General features: G+C 44.0%; 1 protein-coding gene across 1 annotated transcript in view; it reads left to right on the top strand.

The window, feature by feature from the left end:
- Nucleotides 1-12,985, top strand: part of ADCY10 (adenylate cyclase 10) — a 92,927-nt gene extending 79,942 nt beyond the window's left edge. The window contains exons 30-32 of the mRNA XM_027086465.1: nucleotides 792-987; nucleotides 12,078-12,266; nucleotides 12,824-12,985. Coding sequence (XP_026942266.1) covers nucleotides 792-987; nucleotides 12,078-12,266; nucleotides 12,824-12,985 — 547 coding nt within the window. The remainder of the gene's footprint in view (nucleotides 1-791; nucleotides 988-12,077; nucleotides 12,267-12,823) is intronic.
- The last annotated feature ends 14,618 nt before the right edge of the window (nucleotides 12,986-27,603 follow it).

Below are 27,603 nucleotides of genomic sequence, written 5' to 3' on the forward strand. Positions count from 1 at the left end.
CCAGCTAAAGTCTAAAGAAGTGAAAGTTCAAAGTCAAATTAATTTGCCCTTGTGAGTTAAAGTTCAAGGAATCTAAAGTCCAAAAATCACCCTAATTTCTTATTCTCCGCTACCTCACCTGAAGCGTTCTTGCAACAGCTGTAGCTTAGGCCAATACTGCTCCCACTTTATGGGCATGGGAATCATCTGGAGAGTTTGTTAACTCAGATTTCTGGCCCCATCCCCAGAGCCTGTCTGATTTGGTAGATCTGGGTTGGACCAGAGAGCTTGCATTTCTAAGGAGCACTCAGATGGTACTGATGATGCCTGTCTGTGGCCCACACCTTGAATAGTATCAGCCCAGGCTATCTCTCTCTGAAATCAGAGCAATTTCTTCAAGCCCCAGAATTTATAGCTCCAAGTGCCTGATCTGTTTCATTTTTTTCCTGGCCACACTGAGCAGCCTGTGGGATCTTAGTCCCCTGGCTAGGGATTGAACCCCGGGCCCCTGGTAGTAAAAGTGAGGAGTCCTAATCACTGGACTTCCAGGAAATTCCCTCACTTTAAAGAGTCCAAAGAATTAAATGGTAGCTAATATTGCCCAAGTATTCCCCCCAATTATATTCATTTGAAATCATCAAAAAATTCTATTCTGTCCTTGCTGCATATCACATAATTTTCCCTGAATAGGCCAGTGGCAGGCTTCCAGAGACCAATGTACTAGGAGCTACACCTCTAGAGAGACCCATTTCAGGAAACCAGCCCATTCCAAGGGTGATGGGGATTTCTCTTATTCTTCTGTGGTGATACAGGTATGCCAGACTTCAGGAGTGGGACAACTTTCACATATTTTCCAACAGAGCCAAAAGTCTAGTGTCAAGAAGAACCCCAGCAGCTCTTTACTACATAGGCCTCAGTAGGTACATGGAAGGGCAAGTTCTCTACCTTCAAAAGCAAATTGAAGAACAATCAGAGAATGCTCAGGACAGTGGAGTTGACCTACTCAAGGTAAGGCCTCTTCTCTGGTTTCCCCGGTAAGTCATGCCTTAAATGGATTTTTCTCTACCTCCTGTGATAATTATTTTCTCTGATTACAGAAGTTACACGTGTTTTATAGTTTAAGTTTTTGAAGGCCACTCCCTCCCCGTAATTAGAATATAAATTGCCCACAACCTTACTACTCAGAGATAATCCCTTTATACATATTGACATATCACTTTCCAAGTTTTCTTCCATGTGTGTGCATGCATTTCCATTTTTTAAACTTGCTACTAAATAAGATATATTTATGAATAATTCCCTGCCATTAAATTGTTTTCTGCACCACTAGTTAAAAGGAAGCCTAGTATTTTATCTTATAGGTATACTATTAGATGATATTGCCAAACTATTCTTAGATAGAATTTTTCTGTAGTACTTTATTGCTGTTGCTGTGATAAACATCTTGGTAGATAAATCTTTGCACACAGCAATTTAAAACATTCAGCTGGTACGTAGTAAGGACCTGGTACTATGTGTTGGGGTACAAGAATGAGCAAATTAAACCTGGTGCCTGCCTCCCAGAGTCTACAGCCCAGCATGGGCAAGCCCCCTTAAGAGAATGAAGGGCTGAACCTCCAGGGTCGTCTTAACAAGTGTTTGCCTTGTTCTCTTAGAAACTGAATGCAGGTGAATTCCTTTTCTACTGCTAGGTCTCCAAGTACACAACCTTAACAGCTTAAATGACAGCACTTCTTTTCTCATCTCCGGGCTTAGCAGTCAAAAGTCTGGACGAGGGCTTCCCTGGTGGCGCAGTGGTTGAGAGTCCGCCTGCCGATGCAGGGGACACGGGTTCGTGCCCCGGTCCGGGAGGATCCCACATGCCGCGGAGCGGCTGGGCCCCTGCGTGTCCGGAGCTTGTGCTCCACAATGGGAGAGGCCACAACAGTGAGAGGCCTGCGTACCGGAAAAAAAAAAAAAAAAAAATGTCTGGACGAGCTTGGCTGGGTTCTCTGCTGAGGGTCTTAAAGGCTAAAATCAAGGTGTTGGCTGAGGTATTTTCTCATCTGGGGAAGAACCTGCTTGCAGGTTCCTTCAGGTTGTTGGCAGAATCTAGATGCTGACAATTTTAAGGCACATCCCTATTTCAGAGATGTTAAAATGTTTCAAAACAAGGCATCTTGAGACCAGTGAAGAATAGTAGCTCATTTAATCTTCGGAGGCATTGTTATGGGCTGGGTCTTCTTCACTGCTGCTGGTTAGAAAAGTCTTGAATTTGCCCAGGTAGGAGCCCACTCCCTACCACTCTCATAGCACACTCAACCTCAGCATCTCTTCCTGCAATTTGTTCACACCAGCTGACTAAATCGCCACCTCCAAAAACACACAAGTTCACTGTCATCACTGCTTGGAGGTATGTACTCTTTGACATAGAACATGTATTTATATTTCTAATTCATAAAACATTCTTCTGGTTCTCACACAGTATATGGAAATTGTTTGGTGATATAAAACATTTTGTTTTATGTAATTATTATGTATTACATATGACTTATGTAATTATTATGTGTATTATGTAATTTATTTCACGTAATTTGATGGAGCAAATGTCTTTCCTTAAGAAAATTACTTGTGGGGGATTTAAAACATGCTTAACTTCATGTTGTTTTAAAAAAATAGATTTTTACCATCTTAAATATGATTTAATTTATTCCAACATTCTCTTTTTCCTTTCAAATACCAGGCACATTACGTATGACATATGGGTTGACTGTCATTACCACTTTTAAATATTCAGTGCTAATAAAGGGGTACCACAATTTTGGCCAACCTGATATATGGAAATCCAGGTAGATAAATTAGCAGCTGGTTAAAAGAAAGCACGTCTTTATTTAATGAGTAGTAAAGTATAAAACTCACCTATCCCAAAGACAGTACAGGTTAAAAACACAATAGGTGCTATTGGGATTACAACAAAGATGTGTAAAATGTTGTCTTTGTACTCAAGGAGTTTGTGCTTTGAGTTCCAGAAGAGGATGGGGCTGGGAAGCCCAGGAATGAGAGGGAGTGGTAGAGGTGGGGAGTAGAAAGAACACAAGAACACAAAAGAACACAAAATCAAACTTAGTATCTCCCACAGTACACAGAGCAATGCCTTTTACACATGTTACTGAACCAAGCTTGGGCTCGTTCTCCCACATGCAGCAAAGCTAATCTACTGACACCAGGTGTGGTGAAGGAAAGTGCAGCATTTACTGTAAGGTGCCAGACAAGGAGTCTGGGGCAGCTAATGCTCAAAACACCCAAACTCCCCAAAAGGTTTCAGGGAAGCATTTTTAAAGGCAAGGTGAGGGAGAAGACTCACAGGGTATGTGATCAGCTTGTACACATTTCTCTGACTGATTGATGCTGAGGTAACAGGGCAGTGTCACAGGGGTTAACGTCATCAATCCTCAGGCTCCAGTAGGTCTGGGGGCTATATCTCATGGTCATTAAGTAGTTAGCTTCTAACATCTATAAAACAGCTCAGGAAATGTGCAACACGTAGTGTTATCTAGTTACTTCATGGAGGAACTAAAGATTCCGTGACTGCCATATGGCTGATGTACTGTTTAAATTGTTACTAGTGCTCCTGGCCCAACTGCCATTTTTGTCACTCCATGGTCATATCCTTTCAATCGTTCATTCTTGAGCCAGGCTTCTGTGACTCAGGGGGGGGCCTGGGAGACTACAGCTTTTCTGCAGACAAGAGGAAGGCAGAGGACATGGTGGGAGCGGTCTGTCCTGAGAAGGCCCCATAGGGTCCTGCTTCGTTACACACAGCAGATGTTTAATTTCGTGAATAAATAATTGATAGACAGAATAAACATGTAACAGGTTAGTCAGGAAAACTCAATGTTTCCATCCATTTCTATGAAATTGAAGTAAGTGCAATAAAAGAAAAAGACATTGTATTGTTGACCATCAAGTTAGCAAAGACATGAGAGAAGACACATTCATACTCTGAAGGACTCTCATAAACTTTCTAGAGAGCATTCTGGCAAAATGCATGAATATCTTTAAAATATGCACATCATTTAATTGTCCTCCTAGGAACTAACCTAAGGAAATAATCAGATGGCAAACAAAAATTTATCTATAAAGATGTTGATCTCAGGTTTATAGTATTTAAAAAACTAGGGGAAAATAAAAAGCATATGCCTTTCAAAAATATTGGTTAAGTCAGAAATGGTGTATTTAAACATTGGGATTTATTTTTCTTTTCTTTTAAAGATATTTTATTTATTTTGGGCTGCGTTGGGTCTTAGTTGCAGCATGTGGGATCTTTTCGTTACGGTGCATGGGCTCTTCATTGCGGCACACGGGCTTCTCTCTAGTTGCGGCATGAGGGTTCTTCTCTCTCTAGTTGTGGCGCTCAGGCTCCAGAGCACATGGGCTCTGTAGTTTGTGGCACGCAGGCTCTCTAGGTGAGGCATGTGAGCTCAGTAGTTGTGGCGCATGGGCTTATTTGCCCCACAGCATGTGGGATCTTAGTTCCCTGACCAGGGATCGAACCCGTATCCCCTGCATTGTAAGGTGGATTCTTTCCCACTGGACCACCAGGGAAGTCCCTGGGATACTTTCACATTAAAAAAAAAATCTGAATTTCTTACTCTTGTTTTAAAAATTGGAGTATCTGATGACTCTAGGCCCCAATCCTAAAGGGCAGCTACTGGCTGGAATTGATGAGGGGTGACATTTAGGGCATACCCTCTTCAGTACGACATAATCCCCTCTGCTTCTTATCTTGCTACATTCAGCCTCTTATTTATGTTTCTCGCCCAGCTCTGTCAGCATTTGAATTTGTGAGATCTGATATAAAAGAATCATGGCGTTTAAAAGAGCCCTTCAAGATAGAACATCTGCATGTCACTTCAGCTTCATCTCCAGATTTTCTTTAACTCCCTTTACCCAAATCTACTCTTCAAACTTTCAGAACTATTTTTAATTCTTGCAACAACCATCCACCCTTGTCTGGCGCCTTTATATATATAATCTGCTTTCTTTCAACATTGTTTGTCTGGCCACGTCTTCTTCCTTCACATCTCACATCCCTTCCACATCTTCCAGGAGAAATTAAGAAGTTCCTGCTTTGTGTTCTCCCTGAGGATACTCATTCCCATGTTGCCTGCACTGCATTTTAACTGCTTATTTGAATACTCCCTTAGCTGGTGCTCAAGGGATGGGGTCTTGCTCAGGATAAATCGCCCAGCAAAGAAAAATCCAAGATACCAGCCAGATTTTTACCACAGTGGTCTACGCCGTGTGGCTGACAGGGTCTTGATGTTCCAGCAAGTGTCAGGCCTGAGCCTCTGAGGTGGGAGAGCCGAGTTCAGGACATTGGACCACCAGAGACCTCCTGGCCCCACGTAATATCAATCGGCGAGAGCTCTCCCAGTGATCTCCGTCTCAACACTAAGACCCAGCTCCACTCAATGACCAGCAAGCTCCAGTGCTGGACACCCCATGCCAAACGACTAGCAAGACAGGAACACAACCCCATCCCTTAGCAGAGAGGCTGCCTAAAATCATACTAAGTTCACAGACACCCCAAAACACACCACCAGACATGGTCCTGCCCACCAGAAAGACAAGATCCAGCTTCATCCACCAGAATACAGCACCAGTCCCCTCCACCAGGAAGCCTACACAACCCACTGAACCAAATTTACCCATTGAGGGCAGACACCAAAAACAACAGGAACTACGAACCTGCAGCCAGCGAAAAGGAGACCCCAAACACAGGAAATTAAGCAAAATGAGAAGATAGAGAAATACACAGCAGATGAAGGAGCAAGGTAAAAACCCAACAGACCAAACAAATTGAGAGAAAATAGGCAGCCTACCTGAAAAAGAATTCAGAGTAATGATAATAAAGATGATCCAAAATCTTGGAAATAGAATGGAGAAAATACAAGAAATGTTTAACAAGGACCTAGAAGAACTAAAGAGCAAACAAACGATGATGAACAACACAATACATGAAATTTAAAATTCTCCAGAAGGAATCAATAGCAGAATAACTGAGGCAGAAGAATGGATAAGTGACCTGGAAGATAAAATAGCGGAAATAACAAACACAAGCAGAGAAAAGAATGAAAAGAATTGAGGACAGTCTCAGAGACCCCTGGTACAACATTAAACACACCAATATTTGAATTATAGGGTCCCAGAAGAAGAAGAGAAAAAGAAAGGGACTGAGAAAATCTTTGAAGAGATTATAGTTGAAAACTTCCCCATCGCATTTTAACTGCTTATTTGAATACTCCCTTAACCGGTGTCTTGGTCAGAATAAATCACCTAATACGGGAAAGGAAACAGTCAATCAAGTCCAGGAAGCACAGAGAGTCCCAAACAGGATAAATCCAAGGAGAAACAAGCCAAGACACATATTAGTCAAGCCATCAAATTTTAAATACAAAGAAAAAATATTAAAAGCAGGAAGGGAAAAGCAACAAATAACATACAAGGGAATCCCCATAAGTTTAACAGCTGGTCTTTCAGCAGAAACTCTGTAAGCCAGAAGGGAGTGGCAGGGCATATTTAAAGTGTGAAAGGGAAAACCCTACAACCAACATTACCCAGCAAGGATCTCATTCAGATTCAATGGAGAAATTAAAACCTTTACAGACAAGCAAAAGCTAAGAGAATTCAGCACCACCAAACCAGCTTTACAGCAAATGATAAAGGAACTTCTCTAGGCAGGAAACACAAAAGAAGGAAAAGATCTACAATAACAAAACAATTAAGAAAATGGTAATAGGAACATACATATGGATAATTACCTTAAAGGTAAATGGATTAAATGCTCCAACTAAAAGACATACACTGGCTGAATGGACACAAAAACAAGACCCGTATATATGCTGTCTACAACAGACCGACTTCAGACCTAGGGACACATACAGACTGAAAGTGAGGGGATGGAAAAAGGTATTCCATGCTAATGGAAATCAAAAGAAAGCTGGGGTAGCAATTCTCATATCAGACAAAATAGACTTTAAAATAAAGACTGTTACAAGAGACAAAGAAGGACACTACATAATGATCCAGGGATCATAATTCTCAATGGTGAAAAATTGAAACCATTTCCACTAAGATCAGGAACAAGATGAGGTTGCCCACTCTCACCACTATTATTCAACATAGTTTTGGACGTTTTGGCCACAGCAATTAGAGAAGAAAAAGAAATAAAAGGAATCCAAATCGGAAAAGAAGAAGTAAAACTGTCACTGTTTGCACATGACATGATACTATACGTAGAGGATCCTAAAGATGCTACCAGAAAACTACTAGAGCTAATCAATGAATTTGGTAAAGTAGCAGGATACAAAATTAATGCACAGAAATCTCTTTCATTCCTATACACTAATGACAAAATATCTGAAAGAGAAATTAATGCAACACTCCCATTTACCATTACAACAAAAAGAATAAAATACCTAGGAATAAACCTACCTAAGGAGACAAAATACCTGTATGCAGAAACCTATAAGACACTGATGAAAGAAATTAAAGGTGATACAGATGGAAAGATATACCATGTTCTTGGACTGGAAGAATCAACATTGTGAAAATGACTATACTACCCAAAGCACTCTACAGATTCAATGCAACTCCTATCAAACTACCAATGGCATTTTTCACAGAACTAGAACAAAAAATTTCACAATTTGTATGGAAACACCAAAGACCCCAAATTGCCAAAGTAATCTTGAGAAAGAAAAACAGAGCTGGAGGAATCAGGCTCCCTGACTTCAGACTATATTGCAAAGCTACAGTAATCAAGACAGTATGGTACTGGCACAGAAACAGAAATACAGATCAGGATAGAAAGCGCAGAGATAAACCCACGCACATATGGTCACCTTATCTTTGACAAAGGAGGCAAGAATATACAATGGAGAAACGACAGCCTCTTCAATAAGTGGTGCTGGGAAAACTGGACAGCTACATGTAAAAGAATGAAATTAGAACACTTCCTAACACCATACACAAAAATAAATTCAAAATGGATTAAAGACCTAAATGTAAGACCAGACACTATCACAGTCTTAGAGGAAAACACAGGCAGAACACTCTATGACATAAATCACAGCAAGATCCTTTTTGACCCACCTCCTAGAGAAATGGAAATAGAAACAAAAATAAACAAATGGGGCCTAATGAACCTTCAAAGCTTTTGCACAGAAAAGGAAACCATAAACAAGACAAAAAGACAACCCTCAGAACAGGAGAAAATATTTGCAAACAAAGCAACTGACAAAGGATTAATCTCCAAAATATACAAGCAGCTCATGCAGCTCAATATCAAAAAAACAACCCAATCCAAAAATGGGCAGAAGACCTAAACAGACATTTCTTCCAAGAAGGTATACAGATTATCAACAAACACATGAAAGGATGCTCAACATCACTAATCATTAGAGAAACGCAAATCAAAACTACAATGAGCTATCACCTCACACCGGTCAGAATGGCCATCATCAAAAAATCTAGAAACAATAAATGCTGGAGAGGGTGTGGAGAAAAGGGAACCCTGTTGCACTGTTGGTGGGAATGTAAATTGATACAGCCACTATGGAGAACAGTATGGAGGTTTCTTAAAAAACTAAAAATAGAACTAATGACCAGCAATCCCACTACTGGGCATATACCCTGAGAAAACCATAATTCAAAAAGAGACATGTACCACAATGTTCATTGCAGCACTATTTACAATAGCCAGGACATGGAAGCAACCTAAGTGTCCATCGACAGATGAATGGATAAAGATGTGGCACATATATACAATGGAATATTACTCAGCCATAAAAAGAAACGAAAGTGAGTTATTTGTAATGAGGTGGATGGACCTAGAGTCTGTCATACAGAGTGAAGTAAGTCAGAAAGAGAAAAACAAATACCATATGCTAACACATATATATGGAATCTAAAAAAAAAAAATGATTCTGATGAACCTAAGGGCAGGACTGGAATAAAGACACAGACGTAGAGAATGGACTTGAGGACATGGGGAGGGGGAAGTTCTGCTGGGATGAAGTGAGAGAGTGGCATGGACATATATACACTACCAAATATAAAATAGATAGCTAGTGGGAAGCAGCCGCATAGCACAGGGAGATCAGCTCGGTGCTTTGTGACCACCTAGAGGGGTGGGATACGGAGGGTGGGAGGGAGACCCAAGAGGGAGGGTATATGGGGATATATGTATACATATAGCTGATTCACTTTGTTATACAGCGGCAACTAACACAACAAGGTAAAGCAATTATACCTCAATAAAGATGTTAAAAAAAGAAAAGAAAAAAAAAGAATCATGTCATTGGAAAATATTCATAACGTGGTGCTAAATGAGAAAAAAATGTTACCGTATTTGTGATTAATTTTGAAACTATGCACCTCAGATTGGGACTAGAACCCACGTGCCGGGACCCGAACCCGGCCAAAACCCATAGTCTTACAACTGAGATCACACACCTGGTTTCAGGGATTACTGAAGCTCAGGTTTTTGATGTCTAATCGCAGAAAGAATTCAGTGAGAGACAAAGTAATAGGTAAGAAGTGCATTTATTTAGAGAGAAACACACTCCACAGACAGAGTGTGGACTATTTCAGAAGGTGAGAAAGGCCTCGGAAGAAACACACTCCACAGACAGAGTGTGGGCCATTTCAGAAGGTGAGAAAGGCACCAGGGTATGGGGGTTGTCAGTTTTTATAGGGCTGGCTAATTTCATAGGCTAATGAGTGGGAGGAGTATTCCAGCTATTTGGGGAAGGGGTGGGGATTTCCAGGAATTGGGCCACTGCCCACTTTTTGATCCTTATGGATTCTTGGAACTGTTATGGTACCTGTGGGTGTGTCATTTAGCTTGCTGATGTATTACAGTGAGTGTATACTGAGTCTCAAGGTCTAGTGAAAGTCGACTTGTCCACCACCTTGGACCCATTTGGTTTTAATCAGTTTATGTCCTGTCCTCGGGCTATGTTATTCTTTCAAAGATTGTTCCCTGCCCCCTTCCCTCCTGTTTCAGTATGATCCCAGTTATGGTGGGTATGAGTGTGTGTGTATGTGTGTGTGTGTGTGTGTGTGTGTGTGTGTGTGTGTGTGTGTAAGTGATAGGCAGTGTCGACTGAAGAAAAACACACAACGTAAAAGTTGCAAGTTAAATTTTCTTCAGGGATTTTACTGAGGACTATAGCTGTAACCTGGAGGATGGCCTCTCAGATAGCTTTTGAGTAACTGCTCTGAAGAAGTAAGGAAGGAGACAGCACATATAGGAGTTTTTTCCTGGGAAGAACATCAGAAGATTACTGCTAGTCACAAAGAACACTTATCTCAAATTAATGACTTTAGCACTTTTCTATGTACGGAAGATGCAAGGATCTGGGTTCACTGAAATTATTCCTTAGATATGCATCTTAACTATCTATGGCCAGTATCCAAAACACAAAATGCTTCCTGTTTTTCTCAGGCCCCACCATCGGTGGGTGGCTGCAGTGGCTAATGATTTGATTCTTGTAGAACTGCGATGGTGGGCAACATTCCCTGTCCACAGCAAAGAAATAACAAAACAGGAGAGTATGTATCCAAATGTGAAAATATTTCTTTTTAGGTGTTACGGTTACGAGTGATTTTTTTTTCTGTCCTCATTTTTCCCTAAATTCTGAGTTGTTTTTTCGTTTTTCCCTTTTTTCCCCCCTCTCCAATGTCTACATTTTTTTTTCAATTGAGGTATAATTCTCTAAATTTTGAAAATTAACTTATATTGCTTTGGTAATCAAAAGAAAATATTGTGGTTTTGTTGTCGTTGTTACTGAACTGAACTTGAGTCTGCTTGCCCACCACACAGCAAAGCCAATTTACTGACACCAGGTAGTGGTGACGGAAAGTACAGCATTTATTGTCAGGCCCAGCAAGGAGAATGGGGGGCTCATGTTCAAAAGACCCAAACTCCCCAAAGATTTTCAGGGAAGGGTTTTTATTTTTATTTTTTTTAATATTTATTTATTTATTTGGTTGCATCAGGTCTTAGTTGCGGCACGTGGGATCTTCGTTGTGGCACGCTGGTTCTAGAATGCGCAGGCTCATTAGTTGCAGCGCGCAGGCTCTCTAGTTGTGGTGCACAGGCTCTAGAGTGCACAGGCTTAGTTGCCCTGCAGCACGTGGGATCTTAGTTCCCTGACCAGGGATCAAACCCATGTCCCCCGCACTGGTAGGTGGATTCTTAACCACTGGACCACCAGGGAAGTCCCTCAAAGGCAACATTTTGGGGTGAGAGCTGCAGGGTACATGACTTTATCCTGATTGGCTGGTGGTGATGTAATAGGGTGGTGTTTCAGGAATCTTAATCATCAGCTTTCTGGTTCCAACCAGTCTGGGTCTGTATCTTGTAGTCAGCATGTAGTCACAATCCTCTACCTGGGTGGGGGTCTTAGTTCCTGCAGAAGAACTCAAAGATATGTATCAGTTTGTGATGTATATCCCTTGGGGAGGAGCTAGGACTCTGTTTTATCACTGAACTATTGTTTCTTGACTGTTTTTCTGCATCCCCTCACTTCCCTAATTAGTAACTGCTTGAGTCTGCCCTTTGGAACTCAGGGAAGGCCTAGAAGACCAAAGCCCTTTTCTACAAACAGGAAACAGGGGACACAGAAGGGCTTTTTTATGTGGGAGAGCCCTGCAGGGTCCTGCTTAGTTTCAGTCACCCCCTTTCTTTGATACTCCTCAATCCTGGGGGGAACAGGGAGGCAGGACAAGAGAGAGAATAAAGTTTTAGATAGAGAGGTTAATCATAAACTCAGCGGGGGAACTGAATTTCAGGGGGACCTAGTTTCATTTTTAAAAAGTGGTTGGCAAAAAGGGTTATTGCGCCCACCCATATCACATTCTTGGTCTGGGTAGGCCACTGGGGCTACTCCACCTGGCAGTTATCATCTAATCTCCACTACTTTCTGTGTATGTCTCTGTAATATGCTTTTTTGCTTATACCCTTGAAATGATCCCAAATCATCTGAGAAGGAAGAATCTTTCCAGTCAAGGACCCGTGTCTGATGCTGAATGTTGCTTTTTTTCTCTAGAACTTGGAGAATCTGGTGGCTCAAAATACCACTGGGCCTGTCTTCTACCCGAGGCTCTACCACCTGATGGCCTATGTCTGTATACTAATGGGAGATGGCCAGAACTGCAACCTCTTCCTGAACACAGCCTTACAGCTCTGTGAAACACAAGGGAATGTGCTGGAGAAATGCTGGCTGAACATGAGCAAAGTATGTAGCATCAGCTAGCAAGCTGGGGAAGGGGATGCTCACAGGGGATGCGAAGGAGCCCCAGAAGCCCACTGCCCGGCTGGGTTTCACCAGGTGTGAAAGGCCATCAGAGGCTTACTGAAAGGGGTGACACATCCATAGGTCAGGTATTTGCACCTCCTCTTCCACTTTGAGTTCTCATGGGATCTTCCCCTCCTGCAAATCCCCTTTAGCAAGATCTCCACCTTCTCGTAGGTCTCACCACATTCCACTTTGTGTTCCATGTCTTGCCTCCCTTCAAGAATGTGAACTCTTAGAATGCAAAAACCACTGGGTCCCTAGCATAGTGCCTTATACTCGGTATTTGTCGAATAAGTGAATGGATGTACGCTTCTACATGTTTATTTAAAGGGTCATGTGTTAGTATCCTAGTTTGGGCAGCAAAATTCATTGTTTGCCTGTGGGTTCGCCTGGTTTTAAAAGCTCGGGGACATTTGACCATTTTGGGATTACCCCACTCTTGACCACACAAGCTGAGGAGCACTGATGAATTCTGTGTTCTCTTTGTCTCCTCTCAGGAATGGTGGTACTCAAGCTCTGAGTTAACAGAAGACCAGTGGCTTCAGACACTCTTGAGTCTCCCACCATGGGAAAAAGTTGTATCAGGCAAGGTAAACATGCAGGATATTCAAAAAAACAAATTCCTGATGAGAGTTAATATCCTGGACAATCCTTTCTAACATTTCATGAAGAGAGCAAAGATTTTAGTAAGACTCATTCTCTTGTGATTATCCATTATTAACCTTTCTTCATAGGCAGCACCATCCAGGTTCCTGCATATTCCCTTCTGTTCCAGACACAGAACCAGACCTGTGGGTTTCTCCTCTGTCTGGAGGGTTAGAAAGGGTCGGTAGTGTCATGCTTTCCTCTCTCCCAGCTTTAACCAAATTCCCTTTGCCTTTCATGTTGTTTTAGCTTGATCTGTTTATTTTCAGCCCATGCAAAATTGTATCAGATCAAAAAATTTTAATATCAAAATGGTACATGTTGCAACAGATACACTTCTAGTTAATCTATTAAACTGAAAATGGTTATTTTTAAATGTCCAGTTGTTTAATCTTTTGTATATAGCCCAGGATTACAAATAGCACATTCTCCTCATGGCCTGTAAGGGCAAGATTTGATGAGACACCTCTTTGTTGTGCGTGACTGCAGCCTCCAAAGCCCCTCTAACCACATGGATCAAATATCTGTGGAAATACTTTTTTTTTTTTTGGCTGCGCGGCTTGTGGGATCTCAGTTCCCTGGCCAGTGATTGAACCCAGGCCACCGCCATGAAAGCCCAGAATCCTAACCACTAGGCCACCAGGGAACTCCTGGAAATAAATTTTTAAATGGAAAGGTTAGCAATTTTGAGGTATCTTTTACATGCTTAGAGTTGATATATTTCTATATTTAGCAAAGTCATAGCATTCAACTTAATTTCCCAGATGTTGGAGAAGCTGCCCTAGTGCCATCTGTGGTCACTGTCTCTCTTTGTTGGCAGACAGAACATTTCTCATAGGCACTTTGTGCCTCTGATGGTTCATGTGGAACACGTGTAGATTCAGCCCCTCTCTGCGTTGCTGCAGCTCCCTCCTGTTCACTCATTTCACAGACCCAGGTGGCCTTCTCAGGCAGGTGCCCCAGGATTTCTATTTTGTTGACTCTAGTCACCTTTTGATCCTGGAAAGAGGTTCTTCTGATGGACATCGACGTGTCCGACTTTAACGTACACCTCAGATTCTCCTAGTGATTTCCACAGGCAGTGCCCCATGTGGGTGCGTTCTTTCATAGGCCTGTATTTCATTGTCCTTCTGCAAAAGGCAAAGCTGTGTTTTTCCTCCTGGTAATATAACTGAGTTCTACTAAGGAGGTTGGATAATCCCAGTTGATACTAGGAGGTTAGTCACAGGGGTGTGGGCCCTGACGTGGTGGTAAGGACAGCTGGCTAGGAGATCAGAGCATTAGGTTCTAACATGAGCCCTGCCACAAGCATATTCCTGGGGGCTCATCACCTAACCACCCTATTTCAGCACTGGGTGTGGGTATCAAGTAAGATAATAAAGTTGTAAAAAGGAATTGAAAAATTACACTGTGCCATACAAGCAGAAAGTTAGTATTAGACAGATGACTGATTTTAAACAAATGCATCAGATATGAACTTTGCATAAATATTGTCCCCTTCAAAGCTGTCATCCTGAAAGTTGCACACTTGTCCCATGTGCTACATAAAAATTCCTTGCTTTCTAATTGCCTTCATTATTTTATATAACATTCATCTTAATCATTCACTTATTTACTCATCCAACTAACATTTTTTTTAACTGATCACCATGCATCAGGCATTAAGTACCAGAGATTAAGACACAAAGACATAAAAGACACAATCCTTGACCTTGGTAAGCTCATAGGTCCTGTAGAGGAAACAGACACACAAGTCAACCTCACTTAGCCCATATTTCACTGTAATTATACTAGAGGTGTGTACACAGCAAACAGCATGGTGGAGCGAGTAGCACACACAAAACCCAGACATCTCTGAAGACTTAGCTGAACTGCCTCTGACAGGAAGTCATTTTGATTACCCTGTGCCTTCCAGGTGAGGGTGGAGGGCAAGTGTGGGTGAAGATAGGTGAGTGTGTAAGGGAGAGTGGGTGCACATGAGAAAAGTGAGAGCAACGCTTGGCCTATAGCAGAGAGGTGTTTGACATGGAGCTTATAGGAGATGTCCTCGGCCAAGCATCTGGGGGTCTGTTCTGCAGAGGCTGTCCTGGAAGTGAAGTGCTGTCCTTCCAACCCCCCCTACACGCCCCCTCCTGGGGCAGAACCTTTCATTTACATTACCAGCACCTCCCAGATGAAGTCCTCCAGGGAGAAGCTGGGGGCTGGGCTGTGCCCACAATCCTTCATCCTCCAAGATTTTCAAAACTTCTTTCACTTTATTTTATTGGCCTCTGACCAAGCCAAAGCAAAGACTGGAGGAGGTCGACAGGGGGAGGGCAGCCTGTTACTAGAAGTACAATGAGGTAATTCCCTAAGGACTGATCCAAGAAAGTGAAAACAGAGGAAGAAGTAGGAAACGGCCAAACTGCAACTTAGAGAGTTTACATTCCACGTGTCTGAATCCGGAGGAGCCGGCGTCAGGCTTTACAGGAATCCTGAACTTGCTTTCTGGCCCCAGCTACACCACAAACCAGTTATGTGACCTTTTCGTCAGTTTCCTCACCTCTAAACTAAACAGGTTGTGACAGGTTCCCATCCCTCCCCATCAGGTAGCATTCCCTCCTCCTACCAACAGGCGGGGTGTGGGTCTACTTTCTCCGTGGCCAGCAGATGGCAGCACCAGCTCTTTGCTCTGGCCACGGCCCAAGGAACAGTTTCTGGTCAAGCTCCAAGCTTTTATCTTCAGCTATACAGCCTCAGCCCTGAACAGTTAGAACCATGTCGGCTCCCACGGTAGCTCCCCTCATTATCTACAGGGAGCTTCCAGCATAAGGTTCTCAGGAACATCACTTGAGAAGGTAGATTCTGGCTAGAATTCTTTTTAGGAGAAGGCAAATAATTGATGAAGATTTCAGGAACAGAGAGTAACGGAGAAGTGAAGCCCTATCTTTTCTTTCCTCCTTCCTCCTTTTCTCTCTCTCTTCTTCTCTCTCTTTCTCTCTCCCTCTTTCTTTCTTTCTCTCTCCCTCTTTCTTTGTTTCTTTCCTTCCTTCCTGCTTTCTTTCTTTCTTTTTTTCTTTCTTTCTTTCTTTCTTCTTTCTTTCCTTCCTTCCTTCTCATTAGCCTGTGAACTCTCTTCCCCAAGTCTATGAGTTCCTAGAGGGCAGAGGCTCTGTCCTCATTCCCTATCTCCAAGCACTATGCTCAGTGCCTGGATATATAGTCAGTGCTTAGGAAATGTGAATTAGTGATTTAACCACATTTTCATTTGATCATCTTAAGTTAATTCTTACAAGCACTCTTAGAAGTAGGAACCTAGTATTTATTGAATAAGTAAACTATGTGGACTTTCAGGGAAATCAACAAAAATTACTTATCATCAACTCTGCGAGCCAGACTCTGTACTCGGGTTACAATGATGAATAAGAAATGGTCCGCACAGCGGTTACAGATGTCTATTTTAAAAAAAAACATGGACAACCTAAGAGCTGTGAGCTGAGTTTATTCAGTGTCTTACTGAGGACAATATCGCAGGAGACAGCCTCTCAGATGTCTGAGAAACTGTTCCATAGAAGTAGGGGAGGAGCCAGGATATATATGAATTTTTTTGCTGGAAAAAAACCCAAAACATGTAGTTGAACATAAAAAGATTACTGCTAATCACAAAGAACAGACATCTCAAATTAATGATTTTAGTGCTCTTTTATGTATGGGAAGATGCAAGAATCTGGGCTCTTTGAAATTTTTCCATAGATATGTTTCTTAACTATCTAGGGGCTGGTCAGAGAATAATACCAGCTTGGATCAGAGGGGAATTATTAATACATAGGAGAAAATGTATCAGGCCAGTTAGGCTAAACCTCTTATCGATATGTATTTCTCCAATTAATGTGATTCCAGGATGCCAAACTAGTGCTTAATAATGGATCAGATGTTAGTCTAATGCCCAGGTCATACAGCGGTGAGGTTGCTTTACCAGGCCTTTGCCTCCACAGGAAGGGATTGCATTTTGCAATGACTTTAATGCATGCCGGCTCCCAGGGAGGAAGAGGCCTGAAGGGCGGCTCTGGAAGAGTCATAATCTAAAAGCTTGAAATTAATTGAAATAGACAGAAAATTTACAATGAACCCAAATCTTTCACTTTCTCTTATGGTATTTTTGAGAGAGGTCATGGAAGGAGGCCAGTTATTTCCATCCTAGTGCTAGCTCTCCTCCTCAGTTTATTTCACTTTTCTCCCTTGGGCTTTTTTCTCTCTTGCTCAACCTCAATTAGCCAACATTCAGTCATGAGCTTAGCCTCCTGTCTGAGCCTGGCGCGTCTTGAGGTGTCCTGTGTCAGAGGATTCACCCCGTGCCCTCTGCACTGTGTGCTCCTTCCCGATGATACGGTGCTGGTTCTTATCCTTTAACCCGGGAGCTCGGTTTAGCTGCCTCAGCTAAAGGACACAGAGCAGCGTGGTACTTGCTGGCTGCCAGCGCCCCTGTGGTCCACAGAAGTTTTACATTCTTTGGGACCGAGATCCTTGAATACGCTTTTTAGAGCCATTTCCCCCTCTGCCAGACCCACTTCCTTAAGGAATGGCTTGTAGGAACACCCAGACACGTTATAAACAAAGCCCCTAGGGTTCTGCTGGGCCAGCAAGATCAATGACAGGGTTTTGCAAAATGATCCATATTCCTCTGGGTCCATTGTACATTCTAAGAGATTCCCTACAAAATAAGTTTAGATTTTCTGTTTCTTTTGTCTAGTTGAAAGAGACTCTGTAATTTAAGAAAACAAAACAAAACAACAAGCCACCCCCCCCCACACACACACACCCAATTCTATTCAAAGCAAGAGAAAGAACCTAGATTGAATCTAGATTCAAAACTCAGTCCCCAGGGTGTCCTTATTGGGGAAAGAGAAACCTCAGACCTTAAGCAAGCCGGCCCTTAGCCTTGCCATGTCCCCCGTGCCCACAGCAGAGCAGTGATTAGGTACACATGCCTGAAATTACTTAATGCCCCAAAGGACAAAGTGACCACAAATGTGTTAGCCACACAGCACTCGATGGCAGCGTTCGGAAGCAAATGTGAGAATACTAAAGCTGTTAAACTTCCTCTTCCCAGATGTTGGGAGATTAAAAAAAAAAAAACCCAGACCTTCCTTACATTCTGGAATAAGAAAGGTCAGATCCATAAAGCCCACAGTGAAGGAAAGGATGGACAATTAAACGCAAACCCTGAGCCAAGAAGGGACAATAGTTTAACATCCTGTTTGCAGGAGGAAACAGATGCTGGAAGCAGCTGTTCCCCTGGGACTCTCGGAGCTTGAAAGATTTGTGCTTCCTTCTTGTAAACACAGCCGGGTCTCCTGGAGGTTCTAGAGCTCCCTCCTGCCTTCCGCCCCAGTTGTTTTTCTTACAACCTGACTCAGTCCGACTTGAGAGCAGCCTTTCGTCAGGATGTGAGGAGGGGAGGGGAGCTTGATTGCTGCCATCATCGCCTTCAGACTTAGGTCCCATTTCCAGGTCCAGGAGGACTTACTTGTCTTTCATCCTGAGCTGCTTTTCCGTGGCTGCAAGAGATTTGAATTTGGCTTTTTTTTCTTTAATAGTTCATGTGGACAGACAACAACTACAGTACCACTTGTGATAGACAAAACAAAACACCTGGTTGTAGGACTTTTTTTTTTTTCGGCTGCGCAGCATGCGGGATCTTAGTTCCCCAACCAGGGATTAAACCCACGTTCCCTGCAGTGGAAGCGTGGAGTCTTAACCGCTGGACCGCCAGGGAAGTCCCAACACAAGACAACTGGAAACAACCTAAATATCCAGAAATGGTTTACAACTTGATGACACATCTGTTACACAGAAACTGGGTTCACCTCTTGGTGGGTGTAGAGCCAATAGATACAACCAAGCCAAAGATCAGGAGGAGAAAGGATTTATTATGACTTGCGCCAAGTAAGGAGAATACCGGGGATTCTTCTCAAAGCTGTATCTCTCCGAACAGCAGAATTGGGGAAGTTTTAAGCTAAGGATACATGCGTATTTATAAAGAGGCTTGAGCAGAGGAGAATTCAGCATAGAATTGGGGCAAAGGTCGACAGAGTCCAAGCTTTAGCTGATTGAAGTCAGGCAGGTCAACATCACCCCACCCTCCACCTGGGTGGGGGCCTTAGTTCCTGCAGAACTCAAAGATATATTATTAAGTAGGGGAAGGAACTAAGAGGAACTAGGACTCTGCTTTATCACTGCACTGGTGCTTGACTGCCTTTTCTCTGTTCCTGCATTCCTCTGTTCCCTAAAGATCATTAATTACTGAGACCTGTTCAAGGGCAAGCACTGTGGCCAGGCTTAGATCACAAAATGGCCTAGGCCAAAGAGGCTTCTCTTATGGCAAGAAAGCCATTCCTGGTTCTCTTTCTCTGGGGACCCCCTAACCTATCTGTTTACACATCTATATAAGAGAAGGCCCTGCAGGTGTTCATAATAATGGCCTAGTTCTTTCCTTACACGGACGCTTCTCAGACACAATGTCAAGGGGTGAAAGCACACAGAAGAGCACTACTGACCCATTTTTCTTTTTAAAACAGGCAAGACATCTTTAGTGGAACCATATCTCTATCCTGATTAGAAGAAACCATTTGGAAAAAGGCCATTTTTGAGACAAGGGGAAATTTGAGTATGAACGGGGTGTTAGATGAAATCAAGGAATTGTTCGTTTAAACATGTTTTTTAAAAATGTTTCCATCAAATGTGACAGGACGATTATGGTTATGTAAGAAAATGTCCATGTTTTTTAAAGATGCCAAAGGATGCAGAGGTGCACTGATACGATTTGGGGATTTGTTTTAAAATAATTCAGAAAAAGGAAAAAGATAAAAGGGATGGATGAAGTAATTACTGAGGACGGGGATACGGAGGTTGATTTTACTATGCTTTCTTCTTTTGTGCATGTTTGTGAGACAGGAAGGGAGCAGGGCACAACCTTTAAAAGAATGACAGCCATTGAGGACATGACATAAACTGGTTAGAACCATAGAACCAACTAGGTCCAAAATGGCAGATAACCGACTTCCACTAGACCTTGAGCCTCAGTGTACGCTCATTGTAATACATCAGCATATGATACATGACCCACCCATGGCGCCATGACAGTTCCAAGGCCGACCATGAAAGGCCAAAAAGTGGGGAGTTGTCAAATTCCTGGAAATCCCCGCCACTTCCCCCAAGTAGTTGGAATACTCTTCCCACTCATTAGCCTATGAAATTATCCAACCCTATAAAAACTGACAACCCCGTACCCTGGTGCCTGTCGCCTTCTGAGATGGCCCACACACTGTCTATGGAGTGTGTATCTCCCTGAATAAACCTTCTTTCACTTTACTATGTCTCGCTCTTGAACTCTTTCCTGCACAATGTCAAGAACCCACACTTGGTGGCTGTCCCGGGGACCAGCCTGAGACCTGGGATGTGACCATCCTCTTGTGCCCCACTTTCTTTCCTGCAACATTTGAAATTCTTCTTAATAAAATATCTTGACTATACAGGAAAAACATGTAGGGGGGAACCTGCTGTATGATCAGGCCACTCAGGATTGCTGTTCTCTCGCCCTCTGCGCTTCCACCACTCCCAGTCCCTGACTCTATACACGACTGACCTTACCTCTTAATCATAGAGCCTAATTGGTAACTGCCCGTGTGCTTGGCACCCACCTACTCTTCCTCTCCCCCACCCCCAGCTTGTGATTGTTCTAATTAGGCCAGAACGGGCTCCATCCAGGTAATTTATCTAAGGGAAACATCTGCCCCAGGAGGCTATGAGGGACTTGCTCCTCCCTGTTTTCCCTGGTAACCAATGAGCCAACCTGATGTCGATTCGCCCTATAACTGGTAGCTTCCCCCTCCCCCTGGTACGAGACTGCTGCCTCATCCTGCCTGCTGTCAGCCTTCCACGGTGCAGAGCTGCTCCAGGACCTTGCTTCGGACGTGTAAGCTCCCCGCTCCCATAAATCACTGACGTCTCTGTCGGTGCCTCTAGGCTCTTTCTTTGGTCTTGTGGCTGGGCAACTACAAGCTTTGCAGGCCTGTGAGGTGCACCCAGCAATTGTCTAGACAGCCAGGAGGCCGGGGAAACTCCCGTGAGTGCTGAGATGTCGGGAAATAAGAATGGGGAATGGAAAGTTACCAGGAAAATCCCAGGGTGGCTGTGCGCTAGCATGTGGGACCCTCTGGCGGCTGTTCTTGATAAATGGGGGCCGCCAAGAGAGTACGGAGAACTCATAGATACCCCTAAGGGTATTGCAGAGCTATTGGCCTCCATTACAGTGGGAGAAAAGAAGTTAGACAATAAGGTAGTGGCTGCAGCTGTGGGCTGGCCGTTGCTTGCTGCGTTAAGAAAGGCCATGGATGGTGAACTATCAGACAAGGCTGAGGTTAGGCGTCTAGAGGAGGAATTAAAATTTGCGAGGGGCTTCCCTGGTGGCGCAGTGGTTGAGAGTCCGCCTGCCGATGCAGGGGACCCGGGTTCGTGCCCCGGTCCGGGAGGATCCCACGTGCCGTGGAGCGGCTGGGCCTGTGAGCCATGGCCGCTGAGCCTGCGCGTCCGGAGCCCGTGCTCCGCAACGGGAGAGGCCACGACACTGAGATGCCCGCGTACCGCAAAAAAAAAAAAAAGTTGAGAGAAGGACTTCCCTGGTGTCGCAGTGGTTAAGAATCTGTCGGCCAATGCAGGGGACACGGTTTTGAGCCCTGGTCCGGGAAGATGCCACATGCCGTGGAGCAACTAAACACGTGTGCCACAACTACTGAGCCTGTGCTCTAGAGCTCACGAGCTGCAACTACTGAAGCCGGGGCGCCTAGAGCCCGTGCTCTGCAACAAGAGAAGCCACCACAATGAGAAGCCCACACACCGCAACTAGAGAAAGCCTGCGCACAGCAACGAAGATCCAACGCAGCCAAAAATAAATAAATTAATTAAATAAATTAAAAAAAAAACAAACGAGAGAAAACACTAAGCTGGCCCAAACTGAAACTACAGACACATTAGTGGCTAGATTGAGGGAACAAGATGGGACATCAGAGACATTAGCCTGCTGCGTGGCCCAGCTAAAGGGGAGGCAGCTTCCCTGACAGAGAGTCCGAATGGTCATGGTCTGTCCAAATTGGGACCCCAAAGTATGGGACCCTACAAGAGCACTGATGAGGAAAATTGGGATGAGGTCATAGGACTCCCTGCCTCAGTGAGGCCAGTGGCTGGCCCTGTGATGACCACCAAATGCAAATAGCAGCTTAGACCCCAGAGTGTTGATGACGATCTGCTCCCTCCCCCAGAGTGGGGCTAGCTGGCCACCCTCAGACACTGCACCCAGACTGAACCAGTTGAACTGGGTGACAAGAGGGAGGGAATCAGGCGTGGCTTGGTTGCTGCATATCTGGGATGTTGGTGGGGAAGGCATGATGTTAACTGGCCTGGATATGTCAAAGACGGCCCCTGTGACTAGGCACCCAGCCCTCTGGGAGCATTTATATGGGGCCATCAATGAGGGCAAAGTGATTTCCTTGCTCTCTTGGATAATGGCCGCCTGCTGCGCCACCTGGCCCAATGAAGGGGATGTACCTCCTCCTCCTCTCCATTGGCAAACCATGGAAAAACTACAAGATGTATTGAGAAAACTAGGCATGAAACCCACCGTATATGCCCAGCACTATGGGGGCCCAGACAATGAGTTATTTACAGCAGGCATGCAGAACACAATCCTCCAGTCGGCTCCTGGGCAATGGTGTGGGGCTCTAGTTTGCATCCTGAGTCCCTTCCTAGGGCACCCACTTGCTTGGGTGGTGCAAACAATAGCAGAGTTGGGAGAAATGGAAAAGATACGGCACCAGGGGATCAGAACCACTGATCCCAAAGACGTGGGAGAAGGAAGTACGGCTCCTCCTTGTTCCTTCCGGGGACTCACCCGAGTAACTAGAAAACAGATGGGGCAGGACCTAGTGGCGGTGGGGAACCCTATAACCAAGATAGATAAGCAGCCCGATGCTACGTTAGTGGAGCTATGGCAGAAGCTAAAGTCTGAACAAGAGTTTACCGAATAAGAGAGACCCAAGACACTCCTTCCACTCCTCCAGAGGAAGAGGCCCTACCATTGGAGGTAGAAGGAATGTGTCAGCCCCCAAGGCCACTAGATTAGGGGTATAGCCAAGGTCCCAGAAGGTCCCAGGTCACAGTAATGTAGGTTTCAGGGGAAGATCCTGGGCCACAGTAATGCAGGTTTCAGGGAACCGGAGGCCTCATGTAGAATTAACCATTTATTGGTCCCTAAAGAACAGACAAACTATCTTAGCCCTGGTGGACACCAGGGCTGAATGGACATTAATATAAGGAAATGTCAGCTGGCCCTGTGGCCCACTCTCTGTATGACAGAGAGCCCTGGGTATGGCGGTGGAATGGTAAGAGCAAAAAGATGTCACTGATGTTACAAACTGGGCAGTTACCCCCCCACCAAATATGAAGTGTTCATAGTTCCAATCCCAGAATATATATTGATACTTACAATGGATGTGATAGCAGGTCTCACCTTACAAACTAGAGTGGGGGGATATTTCCTATGAGTGCAAATGATAAAACAGGGGACTTCCCTGGTGGCACAGTGGTTAAGAATCCACCTGCCAATGCAGGGGACATGGGTTTGAGCCCTGTTCCGGGAAGATCCCACATGCTGAGGAGCAACTAAGCCCGTGCGCCACAGCTACTGAGCCTGTGCTCTAGAGCCCACAAGCCACAACTACTGAGCCCACGTGCCACAGCTACTGAAGCCTGTGTGCCTAGAGCCCGTGCTCCGCAACAAGAGAAGGCACCACAATGAGAAGCCTCCGCACCGCAATAAAGAGTAGCCCCTGCTCGCCACAACTAGAGAAAGCCTGCGTGCAGCAATGAAGACCCAACGCAGCCATAAATAAATAAATTTATAAAATTTAAAAAAAAAGGATAAAACAAGTTAACAGAGTCTTTCTCAAAAGGACGCTTATCAGATATTCTTAAGGACACAATAGAACTGAAGGAAATTAACTCTTGAAATCATACTTCCCACTTAAGAAGGGCCTCTACATTGGACTGGTCTACAGAAAAGACTGCTAACCCCAAATGAAATCCACACCAAGAAAAAGATGACAACAGTGGTAGGCAACTGACACAAAAATCTGAACCAGGCCTGTTAAGACCCACTCTACTAATTTTTTTTTTTTTTTTTTTTTTTTGCGGTACGCGGGCCTCTCACTGTTGTGGCCTCTCCCGTTGCGGAGCACAGGCTCCGGACGCACAGGCTCAGCGGCCATGGCTCACGGGCCCAGCCGCTCTGCGGCATGTGGGATCTTCCCGGACTGGGGCACGAACCCGCATCCCCTGCATCGGCAGGCGGACTCTCAACCACTGCGCCACCAGGGAAGCCCCAAAATTGTATTTTTAAATTTCAGATTGTATCCAAGTTTCCTGATTTTTCCTCCCTGCTTTTTTTTCTTTCCTTCCTTTTTTTTCCTCTTTCTTTCTTTCTTTTTTTCTTTCCTTCCTTCCTTCCTTCCTTTTTAATAAGTATATCTCAAAGCCACTGCACACACACACAAAAAATCAAAAATCAAAATTAACTATGGCTCAGGCATCCAAAATAGAACAGGATGGTCACATAGATGTGATTTTAGACACATTCCTGTATTCCTGAAAACTTGAGGTATTCGAACTGTATTACAGACCAGGACAAAAAAACACAGGCAGGAGTGGAATCATCTCAGAATGTGGTTACGGCTTGTATTTTGCTTGATGGTCATGATCTCCCCTGTGTTGTGCCTGTTAGATGCCTTACATTTCATCCTTAGCCTGAGCAGAGGAACTGGGCAGCAACGATGGTCTCACTGCAAAATGAGTCTAATTGCTGGGTCTACAGCGAGATGCTGTTGGTGTCGTCCTCTGGACTTTCACGGAAAATGGACCTGGCTAATGCAACCATGTGGGGACAGCTGGCAATGTGGGGAAAAGACTCTCACCCTCTTCCTGTCCTGCATGCCAATAGGTCAGAAGGACTGTCATTGGTAAACGTTACTGTAAAACACATTTTACACTTTGCCAGGATTACGGCCTATGAATGCCCCCGGGCTATGTTGTGTGTAGCAGAATAGGCTGGCTCCTGGCCACACAGGTCCAACTAGTGGGATTAACTGCTTTTTGTTTGGAAAGACCTAATGGGCCCGCCCCTAGTGGCACCCAACACAACATGGGGTGGCAGACCTGTACTGTGACTACTGACACTTGGCTGGGCCACCAGAATGTTTCCCTTAAAGCTGGGGTCTTGCCCCCCACCCCATGGAGATGGCTCTGGGTTTGTGGAAGCCAGAGGTGACCTTTCCTTATGCCTGGACAGGATGCTGCTGCCCTTGACTTCCTCTTCATTGAGCGGATAATCTCCTGGCTCCATACTTTGGCACATCCTAGACAGTTACTGTCTTTAGCATACTAGGTGTCTTACTCTTAATCTGCTTTAGCTGCTGTTGTCTGTATTGTATTTGTGGCATCTAGTTGCAGGGCACCTCTGCATACCTGACCCCAGGGATATCACAGAAGAGGGGAGGGCCAAGATTGTGAGGGTCAAGCAGTGTAGGTAGGGGTGGAGTGTATGATCAGGCCACTCAAGATGGCTGCTGTCTTGCTCTCTGTACATCTCCTGTTCAACCAGTCCCTGTCTTACTGACGCCCTAACTCACCTGACTCCCTCCTAATCATGGAACCTAAACATGACTGCCCATGTGCTTGCCCTCCAACCCCTGCCCCGAGCTCGTGATTGTTCTAATCCTTAGGCCAGAACAGCTCCACCCTGCTAGTTTATCAAAGGGAAACACCTGCCCAGGACAGCCTTAACCCGAGGGCTAGGAGGGACCTGCTCCTCTGCTGGTCTCCCTCATAACCAATGAGCAAACCTGATGTCAATTCCCCCTATAACTGATATCCTCCCTCTCCCCTGGTCGCCAAGACTGTTGCCCTGCCATTTGTTCTGAAATCTGGTTAGCAATGTAATCACCTAGAGAAGTCAGAAGGGGGCCTGTAGCTGTAAGGGGCAAAAGAGTACCCAAAGTTCCCTTTTAAACACTAAGCCAGCTCCCTTGGGGCTGTAGTCACCCTCAGAAATACGTATGTGTTTGGTTGGTATGTTTCTTGTGCAGCTTGGAAGTCAGAGTCCCAGCAGGAGGAGGAAACTCCCCAATACTTAATTCTAATTTGGGAGGAACCAAGAGAACCTGATTTCATTACTGCTGCCCTTGTGGGCTGGGGGAAGTAGCTCTTTTCTTTTTCTGCCACATCACACATGACGCGGTTCACAGGACATACACTCCCACAGGCAGCTACAGTGTCTCTTCTCTATATATGTGAGTCTGTTTCTGTTTCATAGATAAGTTCATTTGTGTCATATTTTAAATTCCACATATAAGTGATATCATATGGTATTTGTCTTTCTCTTTCTGACATACTTCAATTAGTATGATAAGGTCTAGGTCCATCCATGTTGATGCAAATGGCATTGTTTTATTACTTATTAGTATTCCATTGTATATTTGTACCACATCTTCTTTGTCCATTCATCTCTCGACGGACATTTAGGTTGTTCCATGTCTTGGCTATTGTGAACACTGCTGCTATGAACATAGGGGTGCATGTATCTTTTTGAATTATAGTTTTGTCTGAATATACGCCCAGGAGTGGGACTGCTGGATAATATGGCAACTCTAGTTTTTTAAGGAACCTCCATACTTTTCTCCATAGTGGCTGCACCAATTTACATTCCCACCAACAGTGTAGGAGGGTTGCCTTTTCTCCACACCCTCTCCAGCATTTGTTATTTGTAGACTTTTTAATGATGGCCATTCTGACTGGTGTGAGATGGTATCTCATTGTAGTTTTGATTTGTATTTCTCTAATAATTAGCGATATTGAGCATCTTTTCAGGTACCTATTGGCCATCTGTACATCTTCTTTGTAGAAATGTCTATTTAGGTCTTCTGCCCATTTTTCAAATGGGTTGTTTTTTGTTGCTGTTGAGTTTTATGAGCTCTTTTTATATTTTGGAAATTAAGCTCTTGTCAGTTGCATAGTTTGCAAATGTTTTCTCCCATTCTATAGGTTGTCTTTTCGTTTTGTTTATGGTTTCCTTAGCTGTGCAAAGGCTTGTAAGTTTCATTAGGTTCCATTTGTTTCGTTTTGCTTTTATTTCTATTGCCTTGGGAGACTGACTTAAGAAAACATTGGTATGATTTATGTCAGAATGTTTTGCCTATGTTCTAGGAGTTTTATGGTGTCATGTCATATTTAAGTGTTTAAGCCATTTTGAGTTTATTTTTGTGTGTGGTGTGTTCTTTCATTGATTTGCATGCAGCTGTCCAACTTTCCCAACACCACTTGCTGAAGAGACTGTTTCCCATCATATATTCTTGCCTCCTTAGTTGAAGATTAATTGACCATAGGTGTGTAGGTTTATTTCTGGGCTCTTTATTCTGTTTCATCGATACATATGTCTGTTTTTGTGCCAATGCCACACTGTTTTGATTACTGTAGATTTGTAATATTGTCTGAACTCTGGGAGGGTTATGCCTCCTGCTTTGTTCTTTTCCCTCAGGATTGCTTTGGC

This window comes from Aethalodelphis obliquidens, unplaced genomic scaffold (genome assembly GCF_003676395.1).
Source record: "Aethalodelphis obliquidens isolate GAN/ISIS:26980383/991018 unplaced genomic scaffold, ASM367639v1 scaffold55, whole genome shotgun sequence".
NCBI classification, from domain to species: domain Eukaryota; kingdom Metazoa; phylum Chordata; class Mammalia; order Artiodactyla; family Delphinidae; genus Aethalodelphis; species Aethalodelphis obliquidens.